Source organism: Emys orbicularis, chromosome 5 (assembly GCF_028017835.1).
Source record: "Emys orbicularis isolate rEmyOrb1 chromosome 5, rEmyOrb1.hap1, whole genome shotgun sequence".
Classification (NCBI taxonomy): Eukaryota; Metazoa; Chordata; order Testudines; family Emydidae; genus Emys; species Emys orbicularis.
The window spans coordinates 94,116,626-94,141,408 of NC_088687.1; the positions used below are offsets into that span (position 1 = coordinate 94,116,626).

Consider the following 24,783-nt stretch of genomic DNA (forward strand, 5'->3'; position numbering starts at 1 on the left):
GGGTACCAATTTTGGTCCATACACAGCAGACCTTCCTCATTCAAAATTCCTGCTGAAGTCTATCATAGCTGATGTACAGCCTTGGACATTAAAGTCTAGTCTACTGAGGCAGTTAATATTGATCAGACAACCTGTGTTATTACATACCCTATCTGAAAAGTGCCTTGAAATATTTAACTTTCACCTGAACTGTTCTCAGAGCATGGTGGACCAAGCCACTGTGACCCAGAAACCTCTTAGTGCTACCTGGCAAGGGGCACAGAGTGGTTGCATAGGGGTTACAGGAATCTCCTGAGTCTGGCATGCACATTCTGATTCACCAAAGAATGTAATATGAGGTCTCAGATAAAAACCGGTGTCACAGTTGTCATCGGTATCATTGCAACATGCACGTACAGATGTTGTGTAAAGAGTTATATGTGTATATACTGAAAATATGTTCTTAAAGTCTGTGTCTAGGTACTAGTCACCAGCAAAGCTGAAAAAAAAGTTTTGTGTCAGAGAAGAGATGTCTAGCCATCGACCTGTTTACATGTAAATTGAGTATAGTCTCATTCACCACTCTGTACTGAATGCAAATGAAAGATTGTAAGAACTTCAGAAAGAAACTAAAACGAAGAGAGAAACAGTGGGAGAGGAGAACACTTCAAAGATTTGCTCTATGATTGGGGGTAAAGATACGCTGGTATTGCTCACCTCAGAAGCAAATGGACAGCAAATTTGCTTCATGAAAGTGGGGTCTCCACCAGGCTTGGCTGGAAATGCTTTAGAGAACTTTGGGTGAGAAACTTCTTTAGCAGTAGGTTAACTGATTAGTTGAGTTTAGTTTCTAGAAAATGTGTTATGATTTTGTTTTATGTGTAGCCATTAGTTTCCAATATTTTCACTCACTATCACCTGAATATCTCTTCTTTGATAGTAAACTTATTCTTGTTTTCACTATAAAATGTATCTAAGGCCTGTGGTGTTAAGCAGAGTGCTGGTCCTGAGTTGAATCTTACAAGCTGGTGTGCACTGTTCCTTTGGGGACAGCAGGCCTGGTAATTCTGTAACTGTTCAGTGGATAAGGGGCTGGACACTTCAGGGAGCTCTCCGAGAACTCAGAGGTTGGTGCGAAACCATTGCTACTACAGAGAAAGGGAGGCCTCAAAGGCAGTGCTTGTGCTGTCAGAGGTTGATGGTTTCAGGGACCTGATTCACAGCAGGCACAGACAAGACCCCCTTCATGCTAAGGGCAGGTGGTGGTGAGGTGCCTCACAACCCTGGGTATCCCTGGGGAACATCACAGCCTCTGTGTTTTGTTAACGGGGCAACAGATCTAGGTCAGATGGGAGGTGGTGGAAATAGTTCTGGAAATGTTCTCAGCAATTTAAAAAAAATATTAACTACAGAGAAGAGGCTGTTAAAGGAAATGTTCCCTATTTAGCAGGGAGGCTGAAATGGATAAAGGGAAAATTTATTCATAATTGAATGGAATTATGTTAACCAGTGCTGGTTAGCAGGAACATTTTAGAAGAGGTGGTGATGAACCAAAGAGTGAATGAATTCAGCCTGTTCAGAAAAGTATGTATCTTGAACATTAAAAGCTTTATAAACCTTCATAGGCTAAATGTAGTTGAAGAAGCATAGGTGAGAGCAGAATTTGTCCCCTGATATTTTAGGATGATATTACTGTAGTAGGTAAACATTGGGGTTGTCTTTTTTCTTCATCTTATGTAACAGCTGAATAATGATTTATTTTCTAAGTATGTTTAATAGTTGCTTAACTATGTTCATTTACCTTGGAGGAGGAGATATTAAGGTCCATTATAATTTATAAGAAAATAAGATATAAAAATTCAGTTTACAATAAAATTCCAGTTCTGTGCTTGTATTACAAGAAGTGCATACTATAGCCTATAAAATGTATTGTGCTGCTTCATGTCTTTTGCAGAGCTCGAAGGCTAAACTGTATTTCAGAGTTTCAAATAAACTATTTTAGTCCTATCTTTACTCAGTGAATAACCTTAGAGCATCTATAATCTCAGTGGTGTAAGACGGGTAACAAACAGTTCAAGCCCTAATAAAATTGTAAGGCATATCATACTTGTGCCTCATAGCTCACTTACTTTGCACTTTATTGCTGTAAAACCGTTAGCAGATGGAAGTGAGACATTATTGGAATCCAGTGCAGTGATGTGAAACAGCAATATACTGGTAGTATGTTATCTTTGATTAAATTATAGTTGGCACATGGAAACAGTACTATTTGGCTAACCTTACTGTTATTCCTTTTAACAAGGGAGTTTGCTGACAATAGCCTCTTTGTGAGTCTGGAGTTTTTGGATAAAGCTCTTATATATTTAATCTCAATTTTTGTTATAGACAGAAAACTCAAAACACTTAATTTGAATTCATGGGCAGGTCTCTTTATATGTCTGGTTGTTATTACAGCTTAAAGGTAATTCTAAAAGTTTAAAAGAAAACAGAAGTGTGTTGATCTTGTAAGAATGCTACAATTAAATCCAATTTTATTATGTTATTGTAAAATTGCAAATAATGAATATCAACTTCATCAGAGACTCATAGACTTCAAGGCCAGAGGTCTGTTGGTTAATAAAATAAAATTGTATTAGCTCTTTATTAATTTGCTCTTACTTTACATAGTTTGTGGCCTGTTTTCCTATGATCAGTTATGGTAGACATTAATGCACTGATGCATATCCATCATATTTTAGCTTCAGGAAGTCCAAGGGTTTAAACTAAACTTGCATTGTCTTTCACGTATTGTAATTATTTTCATGTAATTCCTTTGAAACTTGGATTGGCTTTAAAAAGGGGCGGATCATGATTTTGTGGTATGAGAAATTGACAAAAATAGCATCTTAGACTGCTTACTTAAAAATAATGAAAGTTTTGGTTCTGGATTATCAGAAATACATAGTTTCAACCCATTATAATTAGGATGACACTTTCTAATGTTTAGGAGAGGGTAATACATCACAATATCTGCAAGAGACTTCTGACCCCCAGGTTGTCATATAACATGTTGAGGCCCTTTTAGGCATGTATCTTGAGATAAAAGACAGGCAAGATGTATCCAAAAATACCTCCATCAGTTTTTTACTGATTATCCACTAACCAATAGTAGGCATAAAGCTAAGTCAGTGTTCCTGTTATATAGAAATAAACTGTACTCTACCTAGAGATGCATCAAAGCCAACTGACAACACTGGGGGCATCACTGTGCCCTACGAAAAGGAAATGGGGCTTTGCCACTTTTTGGTCTCCGCTGAAAGTGACACAATATCATTACAAGTACACATGGATGCTTTTTTTATTCATTGGATCAAGAAAAGTCCGTTACATCTTTGTAGTAATTATTTTTATTTTACATTTTCTCACCAGAAGAAAAATCTCATTGTACAGCAAAAAAGGACAACTCACTGAAACAAATACCTCCACGTAAATGGAGGCAGCTGAATTGTGGCATCAGTGGCATGAAAATGAATGCTACATAGCCATTGACAACACCAATGATAGGGGAGAGAATAGTATACTGATCTTAAAAGCATAGTACTAAAGCTACATGAGATAAATAACCTGCAAGAAGATACAGAGCAATCAAACGTACTCAATGTAGAAAAGATTCACTAAAAATTGTGCACCAAAATGTGACTTATGAAACAGAAACTATGTCTTTAGATTTACAAAGCACTACAATAGATAGATGTTAACCCTATGAGAGCTGTGCACATTTGGTTTGGCTAGATTCCATGCTCTAGATGAGTTGTACAATAAATAATAGTGTGACCTGTATGTAGGTGACTATCAATACATGCTTGAAGAAACAGAAATGGCTCCTATGGCACTCTTGCAACATGATAGAGGACTGGAAATATTTGCCTTATGTGCCCAAGAAATGGCGGCCTGTTCTACTTGCCGATGTTTATTAAGTGTATGTATGCAGCAAAAGGAAGACACCTGCTAGTCAGAAGTCAGACAATATTGCCATAATTGTGCTTAACCATATGTTCACAAAGGGGACTATCCCACATGAGTTAGGGTCCTACCAAATTCACAGTCCATTTTGGTCAATTTCACAGTCATAGGATTTTTAAAATAGTAAATTACAGTGTTGTAATTGTAGGGGTCCTGACCCAAAAAGGTTTTGTGGGGGGTTGCAAGATTATTGTAGGGGGGGCTGTGGTACTGCTACCCTTACTTCGGCGCTGCCGCAGGCAGTTGCATTGCCTTCAGAGCTGGGCAGCTGGAGAGTGGCAGCTGGGCAGCTGGGAGCCCAGCTCTGAAGGTAGAGCCGCTGCCAGCAGAAGTAAGGATGGCATGGTATGGTAGTGCCACCTTTACTTCTGTGCTGCTGCCTGCAGAGCTGGTCCCTCAGTCAGCAGCCGCCACTCTCCGGCCACCCAGCTCTGAAGGCAGCTGCACAGAAGTAAGGATGGCTGTACCACAACCCCCCAAAAAATAACCTTGTGACTCCCCCCCTGCAACTTCCTTTTCGGTCAGGACCCCCAGTTTGAGAAATTCTGGTCTCCCCCGTGAAATTGGTGTTGTAGAAGGTAAAAGTACACAAAAGACCAGATTTCACGGTCTGTGATGCGTTTTTCATGGCCGTGAATTTGGTAGGACCCTACACATGAGTGAACCTATGGCATTTGTGGAAAGAAATGTTTTTCTGAGGGGCTACAAACGCTAGCCCTGTTTTCAAGAACTATTTGTAAATAACACCTGTTTAAAAACAACACAACAAAAAAAACAAACAAAATGCAGATGCAATCTCACCATCGCTCCTCTGACATCTGCTTTTGATACGTTCCATCCCATCCACTACTTTTTATCTATTCATTATCTATTTTGATTTTAAGCCTTCTGGGTAAATGGCTGTGTCTGCTGGTCTGCAATGTACAGTGCCTAGCAGAGAAAGAGCACCTTGGGTCAGTATGTCACAGCAAGAAGCCAACTGACAGTCATGTCATCACACATTTTCAAACTTTTGATTTTCACATAGGAGACACAGAGAAAATGCAGTTTCAGAAAAATTCACTATGTAGGGACTGACTTAAGGTCTGAAGAAGAAGAAGCTGCCTTTGTGTTAACAGCCTACCAAGATGAAAGGGCTGATGCCCCAAAACAAATATGCAATTAATAGACACAAGCATGGAGTCACTAATGTGGGTCAACTGTAAATCTGATTTAGGAAATGCATCATCTTTATCTGCAGAACAAAACCAGACTAGTTTCAAAGACAAAGATTTAACATGTTCTGCTGAGAGTTGTGCCCCATGCTGCGCTTGTTCAAAATAAGTGACAAAGGAAGGATCAACTGCAAAACCTATACTCTACATCACCAAATGATTTCCTGTGTGGAAATACTGATACCACTGTCAGGTTGTTCCTTATGCATAATAAAAAAGGTGGCAAATACCTTTGTTGACCAAAACACTATGGATGTTGGTATTAAGTCTCCTAGTAAAGTACCTCACCATGTTTCATAACTTGGGGGGGGGGAAATAAAGGACTTCCAGATTTATTTATACAAAGGTAAGACAGCCACACCTGTATCCCAGAACACAGAAGAGAATGAGAGAACTATCTGAAAGGAACAAGAAAAATACAAAAGCAAGACATTATTAAAAAGATCTACCCTGTGGGGTTCTAAAGCTGTAGATGTCTTCAAAGCACAAAACAAAGATGCAGTCCACATTTGTGTGGTCATGCATTCTCCGAATGTAAGATTTTAAAGTGGACCATCGTATGACACTGAATCTGGATGGACCTGCACACTACATTTTTAATAAAAAGAACAGGAGTACTTGTGGCACCTTAGAGACTAACAAATTTATTAGAGCATAAGCTTTCATGGGCTACAACCCACTTCTTCGGATGCATATAGAGTGAACCATATATTGAGGAGATATATATACACATATATATATCTCCTCAATATATGGTTCACTCTATATGCATTTTTTATATATATACACATATATATATCTCCTCAATATATGGTTCACTCTATATGCATCCGAAGAAGTGGGTTGTAGCCCACGAAAGCTTATGCTCTAATAAATTTGTTAGTCTCTAAGGTGCCACAAGTACTCCTGTTATTTTTGCGGATACAGACTAACACGGCTGCTACTCTGAAACCTACATTTTTAATGGAATTGGAATCAAGACCCCACTTAAAAAAGTGTTATAGTAACACAAACTATACCCCTAATCCAGGGGTCGGCAACCTTTCAGAAGTGGTGTGCTGAGTCTTCATTTATACACTCTAATTTAAGGCTTCATGTGGCAGTAATACATTTTAACGTTTTTTAGAAGGTCTCTCTATAAGTCTATATATTATATAACCAAACTACTGTTATATGTAAAGTAAACAAGGTTTTCAAAATGTTTCAGAAGCTTTATTTAAAATTAAATTAAAATGCAGATCTTATCAGTTTACTGTGATCCTTGCCCTTGCTTTTCCTTGCTGAGTTTTCCAATGTCTGGGAGGTATTTGGATACTTTAAGCTGCACACAGGCTTCTGAGTGATCCGTTGTTAACCGGCTGGCAGCAGGTCAGCGGCTGGAACCCCAGATCGGCAGCTGAGGTGAGTGGAGCTGGCGGCTGGTAGGGCTGAGCAGGGCCGGAGGCCTGGACCCTGGCTGGCAGGGGGCCTGCGCTGGAACGCCAACCGGACGCAAGGGGAGTGGGGCTGCGGCGGGGACCCCGGCTGGCAAGGGGCCAGCAGCCAGAACCCCAGAGCAGCGACTGAACTGCTCAGCCCGGCCCCGCTCTGGGGTTCCGGCCGCCGGCTCCTGCCAGCCGGGGTCTCAGCCCGCTGCCAGCCTGGGGTTCCTTCACCCAGGCCAGCAGCGGGCGCTGAGTGGGGCCAGCGGCGCGGACCCCGGCTGGCAAGGGGCCAGCAGCCGGAACCCCAGAGGGGCGGCGGACTGAGCGGCTCAGCCCGCCGCCGCGTGCCATCAAAAATCGGCTCGCGTGCCACCTTTGGCACATGTGCCGTAGGTTGCCGACCCCTGCCCTAATCCATATCATCATGATTTCCACTCATATTGGATTGCACCATGCCCAAGGTGATCCTTTAAGTATACTCAGCTATAGAAGTTGTCCAAAGCATTATCAGACAGATAATCAGTCCTGTGACTAATATACTGACCTATTATGATGACATGCTTGTCTTTGGAACAACTTGCCAAGAACACGATGAAGCACTCAAGAATGTCTGAAAACACATGACTTAATGCTAAATGAGGATGTGTACATTTTAAAAAGCCAACTGAAATCCTCTGTGCATATATTTTTTCAGTCAGCTCATTTCCCTAGAGGTCATAGAATCATAGAATATCAGGGTTGGAAGGAACCTCAGGAGGTCACCTCAAAGCAGGACCAATCCCCAACTAAATCATCCCAGCCAGGGCTTTGTCAAACCTGACCTTAAAAACCTCTAAGGAAGGAGATTCCACCACCTCCCTAGGTAACCCATTCCAGTGCTTCACCACCCTCCTAGTGAAAAAGTTTTTCCTAATATCCAACCTAAACCTCCCCCACTGCAACTTGAGACCATTACTCCTTGTTCTGTCATCTGGTACCACTGAGAATAGTCTAGATCCATCCTCTTTGGAACCCCTTTCGTGGCACCTGGCCTTTCTGCTGCTGCCTGGGTATCTCAGGGGCTTGTACCCACCTCTGAGTTCCAGGGATCAGCGCAGGAATAAGATGTGTTGGTACTTTTCCAGGCTCTGCCCACAACCAAGCTCCACCCCTTCACTCAAAACAAGCTAGGAGATGGCCCAGCCAAGCAATGTTGTAGATTTCCAGTCATTTTATAGACATAGGTAGTACTTAATTTCACTTTAAATTTTGCAACTCTGGCTTCTCCACTTCAGTTTCTTCTAAAACCATGATTAAAAAGCACATGCGGAGGAAAGTATATAATTTTATTTATGTACATGTAACAGGACAGCCTCCTTCTGAATGCCTCCTCATGGCCAGGGGTGGCTCTGCAGCAGCCTGCTTCATTTCCCCCCTTGGTTCCTTGAGAAAAAAAAGCTTTCACAAGTCTAATAACAGCCTTTCTTAGGTTTTAGTTTTATTTACATAAAGTTCAAAATAAGCTCAAAAAGATCATCCACCCTAGTCTTAAAATGGGAACAGCCCCTCCTCCTTGAGGTACCATGTGTAACTGTTCTGTAAGCCGTTAAAGAAGATACAACGTCTGCTCTGCCTTTTTTGCCTTCTCATAGAAGGAAAACAAAACTTCCAGCAGTATCTTTCTACCTAGCCACAGTTCTCTTCCTCAGGGACCACTGCAGGAGACTTCCTGCAGCTTCACACTACAATCACCCTTTGGCTGTCCACACACCTGTTTGGGCCCATTGCTGTGTCTAGACATTTTGGATGACAGTTGTGGTGTACAGTGCTTCTTTTGATGGGACAAAACTTGTGACTCTGCCTTTTCCATGGGGACCTTGCCACTGGGCCATGTGTTTGTAACTTTAAGGCTAAATTGCTGCATTGCAGTTTAAGGGCGACCCCTGAAAAGGATTCAGAATTGTCAGTCAGTGCAGATTGAATAAGGCGTTCTGAGCACAGAACATCAGTGCTCCATTTTCTGTACTGGATTCCTGCTAACTTGTGAGGGAACGTGGGGTTCTAGTTCTAATCCTCCATTTGGTATGGGAACGTGTTATCTGAGGGATTGTCTCCCTTCCTGTGTTCCTGTAACCGATGGAGCACTGTTGTTATGGGGGAAGAGAGAGATTTTCCTCAGCAGGAAAGTATTCTTATGGACTTCAGAGTGTACTTCTCGGAGCCTACTCCCTCCATGGCTGTAGAAGAGCCAGAGTTTGAGGGCAATATAAGAACGACTTGGGTATTTTTGGTCAAGTTTTTGATCGATCTTTAAGCAGTAATATAGAATAGGAGGGTTTTTTTAAGTGAGCAGAAGGGTTTGCTATATTTTGTTTAATTGATGGAAGGCTGATAAGCCGAGGTACCTCTGTAGAGACCTGGTAGATATTTCTAGAATACATGAACTAACTTCACACAGACTATTCACAGAACAGCTAAGAAGTTACAACTTTCATTGTTGTTAAGCTAAACTGGATTCAAACCATTAACTTTGAAGTGAAAGTCTTTCTGTTTCATTATGAGTTCCCTGAATCATCTGCTATTCTTCCACTAGTCTTTCTTCACCATAAACTTTAGACCAAGCCTCCAATATTGTCATTACTTTATTTGTACAGCCTAAGAGTTTTTGCCCAAATATGTTTAATATTATGCTTTTAAAAAAATTCTACAAGGGTTTATTCCTGGAAGACAAATCACTTCCCCTTTTCACTCCACCTAAAGCTAATATAGGTCATTATTTGTGCATTTAATATTTTTATCTTTAATGTGTATTCTTGCATTTGTTGTTTTCAAAGCTGTTATAAAGTTATTTGAACACAACTCTGATAAAGGAAAAAATAAATTATTTCAACAGAAGTTATTGTTTGGCTACGAGGCTTGTATAACTTGTAGTTTTGGGATCTTCATTTGATGCTCAGTAATTTCCAGGTGGAATTCAAATGTTGGTTTTAGCCTGCATGGTCCTAAAAGTTTTGGGGCCCAGTTTTGTGGGAAATAGATTATTTTCTTTGGACATATAGCCAAAGCTGAGATCAGCAGAGGCTCTTGAGCTGATTCTCCTTCACTCCAAACAACAAAATTGCTGTTAAGATGTTCTTTGAGAGGGGTCCTCAGACTGGAATTCACTCCCCTCATTCTGCCAGAGCTCGGATCTGTTAACATTTCAGACATATTGCAAAATCCCTTTTTTTCTTCCCAGGCATTTGGGAAGTGGGTGGGCTGAGGTTTGGAGGTATTATCTTTGTTATTTTGCCTTCTGCAGAGACGTTTTCATTTATTACCATGTTTACTAGGGCATGTTTGTATATTTATTGCTGGAGTGGGATTTAATCCGGTCTATTAATTTTCATAATAAATATCTTAATGTAGCGGCGGCCAGAGTCTGAGATGAGTGCTTGTTTGTTTTACAAACATAAATAAATGGTTGCCTCCTCCTGTGTCCCTTGTCAAAGTTTACTTCCTAATCTCTACTTAGTTTTTAACTTTTGTGCAAGAAAGGATATTCTTAACTTATTTGTATCCCTTAGAAAGACAGTATGGACTCTACCTCCGTTATATAGGAGGACTTTAGAATTAGGCAGCTACTTTGCTAGCCTAATATAGGCCCTGATCCTGCAATTTGTTCCTTGTGGTCAGACGCCTGTGTCCATACAGAACCCCTTCAAAAAGCAGCGAAGTTCTGCGTAGGTCCAGTGTTCTGGAGCTGAGTATGGACAAAAAGGAGCAGAAAGGGAAGCGGGGGGGGGGGTCGTCAGAGGGGGGTACACACACTTTAGGCAGATATAGAGAAAAATGTATGGAAATTGTAAATATTACAGGTGAAATCCCGGCTCCATTGAATTCAATGGAACTCTTGCCATTGGCTTAATGGGGCCAAGATTTCACCCTACGATTTCATGTGCTGTGGAACTTTCCCTTTTTACTATTCTAGAGCTAACAGAGATAGTATACATTAAAAATGCTGAATGGATTGCAAAGGAACAGACCCAATAATGCATCTGGATTAATTTGTATAAAGAATAGTATAAATAATAGAATGAGATTAAATTATGTTTTCTAACTTGAAATCAGAGGTCTTGATGAGCCCCATATTTGACTATATTGTGTGGGAGGAGAGGAGGACTTGCAGCTTCATGTTTTCTTAATTGTAGCAAGTTATCAGATTTTGAATGAGCTACTATATATCATGTCTGCTAAAGGTAAAAATGTATTCTTTATCAAAGGTATGTTGCAAAGCATCATGGGGTGACATTTTCCAATCACCATCTAAATCTGCCTGACAAAGCTTTAAAAGAAATAAAACACAACTAAAAGTTCCAGTGTTTAGTCTAAAAACACATATGGCTGAGGTTGCTGTTTTAGGCTATGTGAACTAACTGTAGAAGTCTTTTGTCAGCTCTTCGTCCCACTAAAGCCTTGTCAGCATGAGTAATGTGTTAATTTGCTGACTTTTTGCCTTGATGTTTTGAGTTAAGTTTCCTATAAAGAGTTTGTATTTTTTTGTTTTAATGCCTTTCCATATTTTAAAGATACATTTGGAGAACTGTATCTCCAGTGCTTGCTCTTTAGAATCACCGGGAGTAAAAGGAAGTCCTTTCAAGATTGTATCTTTGTGAAGAAATCTTAGCCTTGTCTGCACTACAGAGTTTTGTCAACAAAAGTTATGCTGACATACAGCAACCGCTTTAATTAAACCACTGTCTACACTATGCTCCTTGTATTGGCAGAATGCATCCACATTAGCAGCTCTTACATCGACACAGAGAGCAGTGCACTGTGGGTAGCTATCCTGCTGTGCAACTGGACACAGGGAGCTTTGGGAAGGGGTTGCAATGCCTCATGGGACAGGTTCAGCATCACATGATGCAGGTTTCTTAATCCTATCGTTCCATAGGCCTCCTACTATATTGCCAGGTGCTTTTCAACTGAAATGTGGGGGATGAGTGTGTATGGGGGGGGGGGGGAGTGTGTGACAGGGAGTGTGTGTGTGTGTGTGTGTGTGTGTGTGTGTGAGACAGAGTGTGTGTTGGGGGAGGAGGAGTGTGTCGGCATGCTGACTCTTTAAATTCAGACAGCAGATGGAAGCACACACCCACACACGCAGTCTCTGCCTACCTGCCACTGTGTTCCTAGTGCTGGAGAGAGCAGGATTCCACGTTAATGATTTGCTGGTTGCTGCCGTATGGTCAGCTGTCTGAACTTCCCGAAGCTTTGAAAGGGGAGGGGCATGTGCCTGTGTAGCTGGAATGCAGGGCAGCCAAGTTCAAAATAATGAGCAGAGTGGTCACGGCGGGCATTGTGGGATACTGGGGGAAGCCAGTGATGGCGACATAACAAATGGCAGCGTCTACATTGACTCTTTGTCGCTTTAACTTTGTTGCTGAAAGATTTTGCCTCTCGTCGAGGTGGGGTTTTTTGGTCAGAAAAACAGGAGAGTTTTGCCAACAAAAGTAACATTGTAGTGTGTATGCCTCCACTGTTTTGTCTCCACTGTTTTGCCGACAAAACTGTGCAGTGTAAACAAGGCCTTAGAGAGAAGAAAAGAGATGAGGGGCCCTGTAAACTGGTGAAGTGGCCAAACAGGAAAACAAAGATACAGTTGCCATCACCAGGGTCCTTTCCTTAAGGAAAATTATAAATTATAAAAAAAAAAAATCAAGGTAACATAAATAATACTTAATAACAGAAAAGCCTTACTTTCATTTCAGCTGACTACCATGATCCAGGGTGTGGAGCCCTATCTAACTATTACTATAATACCAATACTATACCAAGTTTTCTCCCAATTTGATCTTCCAAACCACTCTTAGGCCTGGTCTGAACTAGGAAAATTACTCATTGCTAATAATATGCCATGAAATGGTACAAGCATGGTGTATCCTGGTCTATGCGTTGCTGTTGACCCATGTTCAGAATGATTCAGCTGTGCACATTGATGATACCTGTTATCAGCAAGGAGTAATGCTCTTAGAGTAGGTCAGATCTTATCGAACTCCCCACTCTTCTCTTACATTAAGGAGACGATTGTGTACTGGGTACAATGCATGTATATATGAACAATGGGTGAAATCATACTGTCTTGTTCAGTGATCTCCTCAACTCACATAAGCTGAGAAAGGTCAGATCCCTTGGAGGTTTCTCTTCTGTGATGTGTTTCAGGAAATGATATGGGTGATTTAGTAAGTTGTACTCTTCCTCTGAATCAATACTGAACCAAATGTTGTCCTAGCCAGGTGCCATGGGACACTGTGCTGCTGGACGGTGCAGTGTTATGGACAAGGTGTAAGACTAAGGAGCCCTCTGCATGTGCTCATTAAAATTCCCACCGTAATTTTCCCAAGAGTAGAAGTGTTAGCCCAGTGTCTGGGAGAGGTATTGGAGTGATTTTGGTAGCTTACTTAAATTTCCCCATATGTTTGAATGAGAGAAGTTACTTTTCACTTTGTGTCTTAAATTGCTCTTTGGCATTGCGGTATGTTGTTAAATATCAGCAAGTGCCTTATCTAAAATGACTGCACTTCAGTCATGGATGAAGTGACTCCTGTAGAAAAGAACTATGCAGTCCAAACTTGCTAGTGTTAACACGCAGGGCAAAACTCCCGTTGATTGCAATGGAACCAGGAACAGGCCCATAGCTGTGAAGCTTATTTTCTGAATGAAAAGCACCGCATAAATATAATCCATCGTCATTAAAAATGTTTGTTCAGCTATTTATGATTATTCACTGTCGTGAAATGTTGGTAATATGCTCTGTTTTTCTTTTAACAGGTAGAGTCACCCCAGAACAGCTCAGTTCATACATTAAGCTTTTCAAAAACAATTCCAAAGCTCTCCGGAACCACTGTGGACTTCTACAGCTTGTGCTGGCCACAATCCAGGCTTTAAAACACACCCAGAATGCCAAATGGGACAGCTTCTTAGCCTTTGAAAGGCTACTTTTGCAGGTACAATATTATATAAGCTTACTTAACTTTATACTAAGTAAACAATGTAACTTTTACATAGTTAGTTTTAAATATTTTTGCCCAATAATTTGTTTGGGCTATATGATATTATTAAAAAGCTACCTCCTGAACTTATGTTTTTCATACATTTCAAGCTATTTAAAGAATGGGAAACTACACAGTTAATATTTTTGTAGTTTTTAATTCTAATAATAATTTTAGACACAAAATTAAATATTACAGATGAAGGTACATAAAATAATTTGAACATTGATTGGAACATTTGCATACTAAATTGCAAGATGACAGCATAGATTTATGTCACTGGTTAGGATCACTATTAAGCTTTAAAATAATAATGATAAATAATGGGCTTCTGGAGCCAAGACATAGTCAAATTCAGAGATGACTTAAAGTGGTAAGTTATATACCTTTATGTGAGTGTAAGCTTGTGTAATTTACATATTGAGTGGGTGAGATTTAATAGGGAAAGCCACCATTAGGAGAACGTGATATTAATTTGTTCCCTCACACATTCATACTGTCACTGACAACTTCTTACAACTTCCTGTTGGAAGTGACACTCTAACCAATATGTAATTTATATTTCTATCTATGCTACCACTGAACTTTAAGAGTAGATGGTATAGTGAACAGACTGTATCCTGCTTAGCTTGGATACAGCAGGAGTTTTCAAAAGAGTCTAAGGGAGTTAGGTGCAGGTAGTGTAAAGTGGGTGGCTTAACTCATATAGGCCCTCTGCAAATTATCACTGTCTGAGGCACGGCAGAGTGAGCACACAATTAATGTCTTGGATAACAGAGTGGAGAGTATGCTTATAAAATTTTCAGATGAGGGGTTGCAAGCACCTGGGAGGACAGGATTAGAATTCAACGTGACTTTGACAAATTGGAGAATTGATCTGAAATCAACAAGATGAAAATCAATAAAGACAAGTGCAAAATGGACAGGCAGCTAATATGGAGATATACCTATCTCATAGAGCTGGAAGGGACCCTGAAAGGTCATCGAGTCCAGCCCCCTGCCTTCACTAGCAGGACCAAGTACTGATTTTGCCCCAGATCCCTAAGTGGCCCCCTCAAGGATTGAACTCACAACCCTGGGTTTAGCAGGCCCATGCTCAAACCACTGAGCTATCCCTCAAATGCACAGCTACAAAATGGGAATAACAGGCTAGGTGGCACTACTGCTGAAAAGGGTATGTGTGTGGGGGGAGCTATGGTAGATCACAAATTGAATATGAGTCAATAATGCGATGTAGTTGCTTAAAAGGCTAATATTGTTCTGGGGTGTAATTGTCCCAGTCTGCTCGGCCCTGTTGACACCTCAGTTGGAGTACTGTGTCCAATTCCAGGTGCTTCACTTTAGGAAAGATGTAAATAAATTGGAGAGAGTCCAGAGGAGAGTCACAAAAATGATAAAAGGTTTAGAAAACCTGACCTATGAGGAAAAGTTAACAAAGCTGGGTATGGTAGGTCTTGAGAAAAGAAGACTGAGTGGGGACCTGATAACAGTCTTCAAATATGTTAAGGGCTGTTTTAAAGAGGTTGGTGATCAGTTGTTCTCCATGTCCACTGACGGCAGGACAAGAGTAATGGGCTTAATTTGCAGCAAGGGGCATTTAGGTTAGAAATTAGGACAAACTTTCTAATTATAAGGGTAGTTAAACTCTGGAACAGGCTTCCAAGAGAGGTTGTGGAATCTACATCATTTAGGGTGACCAGACAGGAAGTGTGAAAAATCGGGACGGGGGTGGGGGTAATAGGAGCCTATATAAGAAAAAGACCCAAAAATCGGGACTGTCCCTATAAAATTGGGACATTTGGTCACCCTCATTGCAAGATTTTAAGAATAGGTTGAACAACCATCTGTCAGGGATGGTCTAGGATTTACTTGGTCCTGCCTCAGTGTAGGAGGCTGGACTTGTTGACTTCTCAATGTCCTTTTTAGCTCTACATTTCTTTGATTCTATTAATTTTTTCTGTGGTATGCCCCTGGGGCAGCAGAGCAAAACACTACCCCTTACTATGGGCTGTGTTCATCTGGCACAATCTAGCCCAGAAGATTCTAAAGTATGTATTAGTGGCCGGAATCTGCCACCCTTATTCACAGTGACTAGCACTTTATTCCATGAGTAGTCCCATCTGTTTCAATGAGACTGTTCTAAGGGAAGGATTATTCACAATGAGGAAGGGTTGCAGAAACTTGTTCTAAAATATCATAGGTGGATAAATACATTTAGGTGGCTTAAAATATCTATTTTTTCCTGCAAAAAATACAGCCTTAGTAGCATTTAACATTTTACTGATGTATTTAGAACAAAGTTTAGAAAAGGGCAGATGTAATTTGAACACAAATTAATATAGATTGGCTTGACAAATACATTTTGTTGAGTCATAAAAATAGTTTTACTCCTACTGACGTAATTTCTGTCTGACAGCAGGTTAAATGCATTTAATCTACCGACACTGTATGACATATAGTTGTTCTTCACACTTTCTCCTGAGCCAAAAGTATCCAGTGCAGATTTTATTATGTAGATATATCTAGTAAATGAAGTGGATTTAAATTGCCATCTATCTCACCTATGATTGTATCCCCATATTTGGACTCATACAGTGGAAAAGACAGATTGTTATCTATGATGTTTAGAAATATAATGCTTGGAAAATAATTTTAATTGGAAAAGCAAAGCTGCTTATTTCTACAATATATCACTGATATTTTTGTGTTACTCTTCAGAAGGAAACATTTTATTAGCAGGAGATTACTGAATTTTTTTTCAAACATGGCAGACCATAGATGCTGAAAGCAAACAGCTGTTTTCACAATTTTTTTGTTTTTTTAAAGGGAGATCCCTCTTTAGTAGGAGGTTGTTCTTCTCTGTTATAATAGCTTTGGGATAAACTCATGGTAAGAAGTGTAAAATTCAACATAATAAAACTGTTAAACTAAAACAATATTACATTTAGAGCTAATCTGCCCAAAACAAGGAAAGGAAGTTCCCTTAACCCAGTCCTTTTGTCTAAAAATCACTACATAATACTGGGCCTTGCTATATGCTTTATTCTATTGTAAAATGGGGAACAAAATAGTTAAAAGTGCAGTAACGTTGTTTTGCAAAGCACTTGGAAAGTCAACATGGATTAGTAGACTCAACCCTGGACTAGGGGGCCATTACTCCTGTGGTCTGATCTAAATTCTGTCAGTGGTTTTGTTGTGTACTACTGTGTAAGTCATGTAATCTAAGGGTTTGTCTACACTTAAAATATGACTGTTATTTGGCTAACCTTAGGATCCATGACCAACTAAAACTCCCCCAGCTTTTGTCTACCACCTGACTTAGGCTGCAAACTCTTTGGGCTGGGATTGTGTCTTGCTGTGTGTGGACATTACATGGCACATTGTGAGTCCACCATAATTCAATAACAATTAATAATAGATTCCTGGGTACCAGAGCTGTTGGCCTCTACCCCACCTACCATTCACTGCTGGAAGTGACATCAGGGAGCGTGGAGCTCCCTTTTCTTCGAAATCTATCAATGCCAGTTATTTAGTTGACAAGAGTGGGGCTTCAGAGAGAGGCAAGGTACCTCCAGCCTCTGAGGACTAGGAATAGCAGACCAAGACTGCAACCAGAACTCTTATTCTGTATATCTGACACTGCATTATGAGGCTGTTAAACTTCCAGGCCAGCTCAGGAATTAGGTTATTTTAGTAGAGTGTTAGGTTTTAGTGTCTCCTGGTGATGTGAGTAAGTCAAATACTGTGGTGATGGGAGCTAGAGAAGTACCTAAACAGATAAATATTGGCAGAGTACAATATTTTCATGGTCTCAGAGTCCACAACATAATTAGTTGTTTTAACCTTTGTTTTATTTATTTTGTTCTTTATCTCACAAAATGTTTTGAAAGGCAGAATAGTGGGCTTTTTGTTCTGCTAAACTTCTTGAAAAAATAAAATTTTATGCCTATATATTTGAAAAAGAGAAAAAAAACCTTAATGCCAGCTGGTCATTCCAGTGTTTTTATTCCTCTCCTAAAGGAAAGTTATGAGGTTAATAAAATGACATCATTCTCTCTCCTGTGAATGCCATAGTGCAAGCTAAGGAAAAAGGAGTGGAAAAAACTATAATACAGATGAACATTTTACATTACAGCTAGTGTTTAAATGCATTGTACACCATACTCTGTGTACCTAGCCTCCATTTTGCCAGAAGTTGGGAGTGGACGACAGGGAATAGATCACTTAATGATTGTCTGTTCTGTTGATTCCCTCTGAAGCACCTGGCATTGGCCACTGTCAGAACACAGGATACTGGGCTACATGGACATTTGGTCTAACCCAGTAGGGCTGTTCTTATTTTTCAATAACAAATATAAGTTAACATTAAAGGTAATAACTTTGAAGTATGGGTATGCAGTGATTCCACCAGGTGCTGTGATTCTGTCCCATCTTGTCATATGAAACAGGATCTGGCTGGCTCAGTACTTAAACAGGTGACATTATGGTTATTATTTATTTGTGTAGGCAGCACACGCACACATACGCATGAAAACACTGTCCCTGTACCAAGGAATTTGCAAACTAAAGGCATGATTCTGCCTGTTGTGCTGCATGGACATAGGACTCCACCTGCGTGAAGTTTACTATAAGATTGGGACCTACATACCTCTATTACAGTACATCCTGAAGGAAGTGGTATTCATCATTCACATGGGTGACAGCATTCACTCTGAATACGAATCCGAAGCCTGAGCACAGTGTTCAGGAGCGCTATTTAGGGTGCAGAATTCTTGACATCCTTAAGGGCCCATTGCACTGCTCATTAGTGAGTTATGGATACAAAGCTGCTGCTAACACATGAGAAAAGAATAACACACAGTCTGCTTCCTCTGTTAGTGAATGAAGTAGTTTTTAGGACTCATATTCATTGAGGATGGATTAAATTTATTTGCCTTTCATTATTATTCTATAGAATCAGTGTAATGAGTTTATAATAATATAATACAGTTCAGTGTGACAAGTTGCCTTTATGATAGCCTGCAATGTTTGCCAATACGTATCTTTAAAAATATTGTGTCGCCGCTAAAGGAAAAAAAACCATAACCTTGTATTGCACTTGACCTTTGGATTTATAAAAGCCCAGTATAAAATATATTTCCTAAGATTAAAAGAATTCAATATCCCAGATTCTTGTAATTGACAAGTACCTGATTGTCAATACTTACATACTGGTTAAACATTGCAGTCTAGATTTCTGTTATTTGGGTCACTGACCCACTATGTCTTCTATACTTGTAATCACCGTGAAGTTTTATCAAATGTAGCTTAATTAGTAATATCTCCATTCTAAAAAACACTTCAGAAAAATCCACTTTGTAGTTTTAATATCTCAGCTATGTAAGATTTGACCTTGATTTTAAGAAGAGGAGAGTAGCCATTAGATCAATAATTTTTCAACCATGAAACTTCATATGGAATCAATCTGCTGTGCAGGAATATTACATTCTGTCATATTGATTATAAAGGTCCTTTTCTGGAGTTTGGCATGTTGCTGGCTAAACTGCAGACTGGGGCAATCAGGTTAAGAAATAATGTGCACTGATACTGACTCAGTTTAGTATTAGAGATAAAAAAAGACACAAGTTTGTCAAATTTAATTTGGCAATAGCTTCTGAAAAGAAAATAGTCCTTACAACAATCACATACTTAAAGTTCCTTGCCATTTACTATAAGTTTTTACCTCAGCTTCTAATATCTATAACTCTTACATTGGTTTATACACCTCTACCCTGCTATCGCGCGACCCGATATAACACGGGTTCGCATATAGTGCGGTAGCAGCAGGGCTCCAGCGGCGATTTAAAGGGTCCGGGGCTCCGGCTGCTGCGGGGAGCCCCAGGCCCTTTAAATCACCGCTGGAGCCCTGCCGCTGCTACCCCGATATAACGGCGTTTCACCTGTAACGTGGTGGGGATTTTTGGCTCCCCACGACCGCGTTATATCAGGGTAGAAGTGTATTGTGAATTTTGCATAGTTTTGTTAGACCTATTTAAACCATTTTGCATTCTGCCATTGCATTTCCAATGTTATTGGTATCATTAATATCTATTCTTTTTATAACTGGATTTTTTAAAAACTTGGCAGTTTATGCAAGTAGCCAATGTACAGCCCCACACAATCCTGTCACTCTCTCATCTCCTGTCACAGATTTCCGCCGCTTGTTTATTACACACACCTGTTGGTTGTATCTTATGTTAATTTAGACTGTAAGCTCTTTGGGTCAAGAATTCTCTCTTCCTATGTGTTTATACAGCATCCAGCAAAACAGGGCCCCGAGTTAATTGTGACTACTTAAGTGCTTCTGTAATAGAGATAATAAAATAAGGGCCTACATTTTCAGAAGTCACTACATACTTCGAATGCCTTTATTTTTGGGTGCCCAGCTTTGCACACCAGAGCTCATATTCAGCACTTTTTGAAAATCAAAAATTCATTGATTCAAGGGATTTCAAGTTGGACACCCAGAAATTGAGGCACCCAAAATGACTAGTCACTTTTGAAAATCTAAGCCATAGGTAAAATGTTATTAGGTATGAATTAATTTCCCAACTTTAGAAGAATTTGTTTTTCTCTCTTGCTAGGTTTTTGAACTCGAAGAAAGAAAAAAAAATAGGAGTAGGAATTATAACTCCTCCATATTTAGTGCAAACATAGGTGCAGCTGTTTCTGTTGATAAAAGGGTTAAAGAAAACGGTTTTAAGGATTTCTAAAACTACTTGACAAAGGCTGAAAATATCTTTCATTATGCACCATTGGAACAATCATAATGAGATGTTAGGAAGTCCTTTTATGCCCATGGAGCAGCAGCTTGTTTGTAGTCCTCCCTAGAAAATGAAAAGTACCCTGGCTGTACTAAGTGAATTGGAGCTGTTAAATGATTTCCTGTGTACCAAAACAAAACACGTGTTCTAAAATATTAGTCTTATTAAATAAATGATTGTTAGGGGAGCTAACTGTTAAGAACACATACATTATTTTATAAGAAGAATAAGCATTTAACAGATTTTTCTTGTCAATATTCCCTTGAATAACATAAGAAAATCATATTGCAATTGGTATGGCTTGCTTTCTAGTAGTACCATATAAGATTCAGTTTTATAAGCACATTAGTCATTTGAGATTTGTTGGAGACATTCATCAGCTTCATGGGAATGTCTATTGAGAGTTACAGGTCTATATACTCCTGTCAATCACATGTCACTCTTACTCTGTTTCCCCTACGCCCCCAGATGTATTATTAACTGTTAACTTCCTATTAACTATTTCACTAATAGGGATCAAATGCCAAGTACTGTGATTGTGTGAAGTACAGAGGTAAGGAATATGGGAACATTAGTGATACAGGTAGCTAATTGCCATGTACCTTTTAAAAACATTTGTTTTCTAAGTATATAAATTAATTTGTTTAGAATTTTTATAGAGATTAATTTACTCACAAAGACACAGATTCTGCCACCTTTACTCAGTGTCACTAGTCTCTTACTCTGTGAGTAAATCCCACTGATGGCTCTATTTAATGAATAATGTATTACTCAATGGGAGTAAAGGTGGGAGAATCTGGTCCAAAACCCCTACGTTCTTAAACAGATTATTGTAAATTTTATTAAATAACTTCAGTACAGTTTTCCTTAGTATAAAATTAACGAATTCCACAAGTTGTAGTGAGTGATCAAAAATGCAGAAACTTTTCAGAAAACAGGAAAAATGAGTCCAATGCACCACCCAGGTTTTTTGGCTCACCAAATGTACAAAAAAAGGAATTGGACATATTTCAGAGCTAACAAAGTGATGGATTCCAAACCCCTGGCCGGCTACATCTTGTAAATGTATAATATGGAAAAGAAATGGTGTCTTTAGATGTGGCCTTTGTGGTCCCATAAAAACAAACACAACTATAAAGTATTCCCGGTTGTTCCTTTTGCCTCCTGGTAACAGAATGCCCAAAGGAAGACACCCGTTCTAATTTTCATTTTGAGTTTGTTTTCACAGTATTGAATTAACTGGAGGTAAAATCCTAGAGAAGACAAGACAGTTTGTAATTTTCACACAAGTTAGCAAATCAAGATAAACCCTAGACTCTCCCATAGTTTTAACTCAGCCTGCTGTGGGAGAGCCTTGGGTTTACCTTGACCTGCTAACTTGTGTGAAAACAGACTGCCTTGTCTTCACTAGAATTTACCGTGTTTTAGTTACCTCAGGTTAAGAACACACCTATTTTCCTAGCGAAGACATACCTAAAAAGGACTGGAAAGGCAGCTTATGACTGTGCTCCGGTCTACACTTTCTGTGGAACGAGTTCTCTGAAAAAGAAAAAAAACAAAAAAAAAGTCCACAGAAAGCAAAGGTAGCATAAAGAGAGTGTGACTGGGTTTTAGTCCTACTATTCCAGATTTCCATTCTTTGCAGTACTGTTCTTTGTGGACATTGAAACAGTCCTCCCAAAGATCCATCCCTTATGCTTGTGTGGTGTGTCTCTGGAGGGCAAATTCAGTCAAGTTGGATTCCTCAATTTGGCATCTCTAGACTAGGAAAAGAGGTCTTGTTTTAATGCATTTTAGCTAACATGATTTTAAACAGGGCTTAATACAGTTAGTGTAGACAGGGCAAGTAGTGTTTCAAAATAAATTTGGCTGGCCAGGGTCCTATCTCTGGGGGAGCCAGGCTTCTACTTTCTGTTCCCCATGACAAATTACCAGAGGCTTCACTGCTTAAACAAAAGAAAACCCTCTATCTCAGAGAGGAGTAACATATGAGGATTTAAATAATCTGAAAACAATGGTGGCCAGGCACAAATGTATCTCTTGCTAGTACACGAATAATTGATATATATACACATATACACATACACATAACTAATACATAAAACAAGCCAAACAACATGCAGTGTTATGGATTGATTCCTAGATCTGCCCAAGTAGAAAATTTCTGAACTTCCTGGGGAAATGGAGAGAGGTTTCTCTTTCTTTCTTTCTTTCTTTCTTTCTTTCTTTCTTTCTTTCTTTCTTTCTTTCTTTCTTTCTTTCTTTCTTTCTTTCTTTCTTGAATCTCCTGTCCTTGCAGCTTCCTTCCTTTGTTATAGTGAGTCAAACACTATAAGGCATTCAGACTTTCTCTCTGAACTTTCCTGAGCTGTGCAAAGGAGACTCTGCAGTCCTCCTGCGCCTGGCTTACTCCTGAGATGCATGAGAACTACATTAAGCACACTCTAGAGGGGACAATGGTGGCTCTGTGTCTAAGGCTGACTGGGGGCCAGTGTGGTCCCAGTGCAACTTAGAACAATGTAAGGGCTGATCTAAGCTACTTGATAACAGCCCCAGAGGGCACAAAGGGGAAGACTTAGACTAGACCTGGATATGACTTCCAGTATTTAGGCTGATGCTACCATCCTGATATTTTCTCCACCTAACTTTATTGGGCCATTGTAGCTGCTTTTGAATTTGGCCTATTACCTTTTAATGCAGTTCTTTAGTAAGAATGTTTTGGTCAATTACAAAATGAAACAAATGTGAAAGAGAAAAAAAATCAAATTTCCTCTTTGTGGGTCTGCCTGACTTTCTCTCACTGTGGTGATTGCCTCTGTGCAAGTTACCTCTAAAGGAACTGTCCTTAGTTTATTTTGTGCATTAGTACCTTTAGAACTAGTACAGTGTGCTTCCATGAGTGTTCTGAAGATTCTGATTAGCCAGGTCGGCTCTGGAAATATAGTGACTCTCTGAGATGTAAAACTCATATATTCTAATGAAGTCTGACAGTAGTTCATTTGTATAGCTGTATCTGTTAAATCATGAAGATAGTTGACTGGCATATATACCCTCATACTCACAGATTGGAGCGCAATGGAGTTGACAAAAGTTTAGTATCTCCTCATGGCTCTTACGCAAACTGCTTTTGAGAAAGGGTAGCTGGTTGATTACTCCTGTAATAATCTTGCTTCTTTAGAGTTAGTTTATATCCATTTCTAACTTAGACTACTAATGATAAGTCATTTTCTGAATGGTTAAAATATCTGGTTGTAGTGACAATAGATAGATGAGTTAGTTCATAAAACACTACGATGCACCAGAAGTGTCTAGTTGATGTTTGATTTATTCTATGGGAGTAAAATTTCGGTAAATGATGGTAGTAAATAGCATATTGCCTTTTCCCATTCTCTTACTAATATTCTACCTTGTTTCAGCTTGTCTTATTAAGAGCCTGTCTTGTTTATGGATTTGAAGGGTGTGAGTTTCTGGTTTTCCACAGGAAAAGAACAGATTTTTTAAGAGCAACTCATTGGTTCACACTTTTTTTTATAACAAGACTCTGGGGTTTTTATTTGGTCTTGTGGTTGTGTATCATACATTCACTTGCCTTTCCTGGCCTTGATCTTCCTCAGGTAGAATTCTAGTTCCTTGCCTTCCAGAATATAGCCGTCTGCTCGGCCATACTGTCCAGGTCTGGAGGCGATGCAAGCAAGCGGCTTTCCCTGCTGGAATTGCTCCTTCAGGATGCTGCTAATCCTGAAAGGGTATCCATTACTTTTCACTACATCTATGGCAGCAACAGCCTAAGGGGTGGGAAAAGTTGCTAAATATTGAAGTGAACATCAGTGATTGAAGTAGGTAAGGAAGTTGATACCATATTATTTTTGTTTCCCCTTTTGCTTATTTCAGGAGCAGAGATTTACCATTGTATTGATGGTGTACCTGTCTAGATTTAATTGGCAGAGGGTTTAATATACACATCATCTGTGAATTTATACCCCAGAGAGCTGCCATGCATTTTTGGGGATTGGGTAGCTGAGAAAATTAATAATGGGATACTGAACCTTTGGCTTCTGGGCCATAGGTTCAGATTTCAACCAGCTTTGTAGCTGTTGTTCTGACAAAAGTCCTCTTGAACTCCATGCAAATTCAGTCCACACAGGGTATCAAATTTGGACCACAAATATTACTACCCAAAGATGGTTTGGTGTCCTGTGCGAAATTGGGGGTTTCCTGCTGGACAGCTGTCCACATAACAAAAGCTACTTGTGTTCTGCTGGCAATTTTGGCAGAGATGCTAAGGACAGATTGGTCATGGAAACTGAACTACCTTTTCACTTCCTGGTTGGGACACATAGATGGAGCCGTGTGG

General features: G+C 39.7%; 1 protein-coding gene across 1 annotated transcript in view; it reads left to right on the plus strand.

Annotated features, from left to right (window-relative positions):
* SCFD2 (sec1 family domain containing 2) overlaps positions 1-24,783 on the plus strand; it is a 294,635-nt gene that overhangs the window by 61,604 nt on the left and 208,248 nt on the right. The window contains exon 4 of the mRNA XM_065405129.1: positions 13,406-13,581. Within this exon, the coding sequence (XP_065261201.1) occupies positions 13,406-13,581 (176 nt within the window). The remainder of the gene's footprint in view (positions 1-13,405; positions 13,582-24,783) is intronic.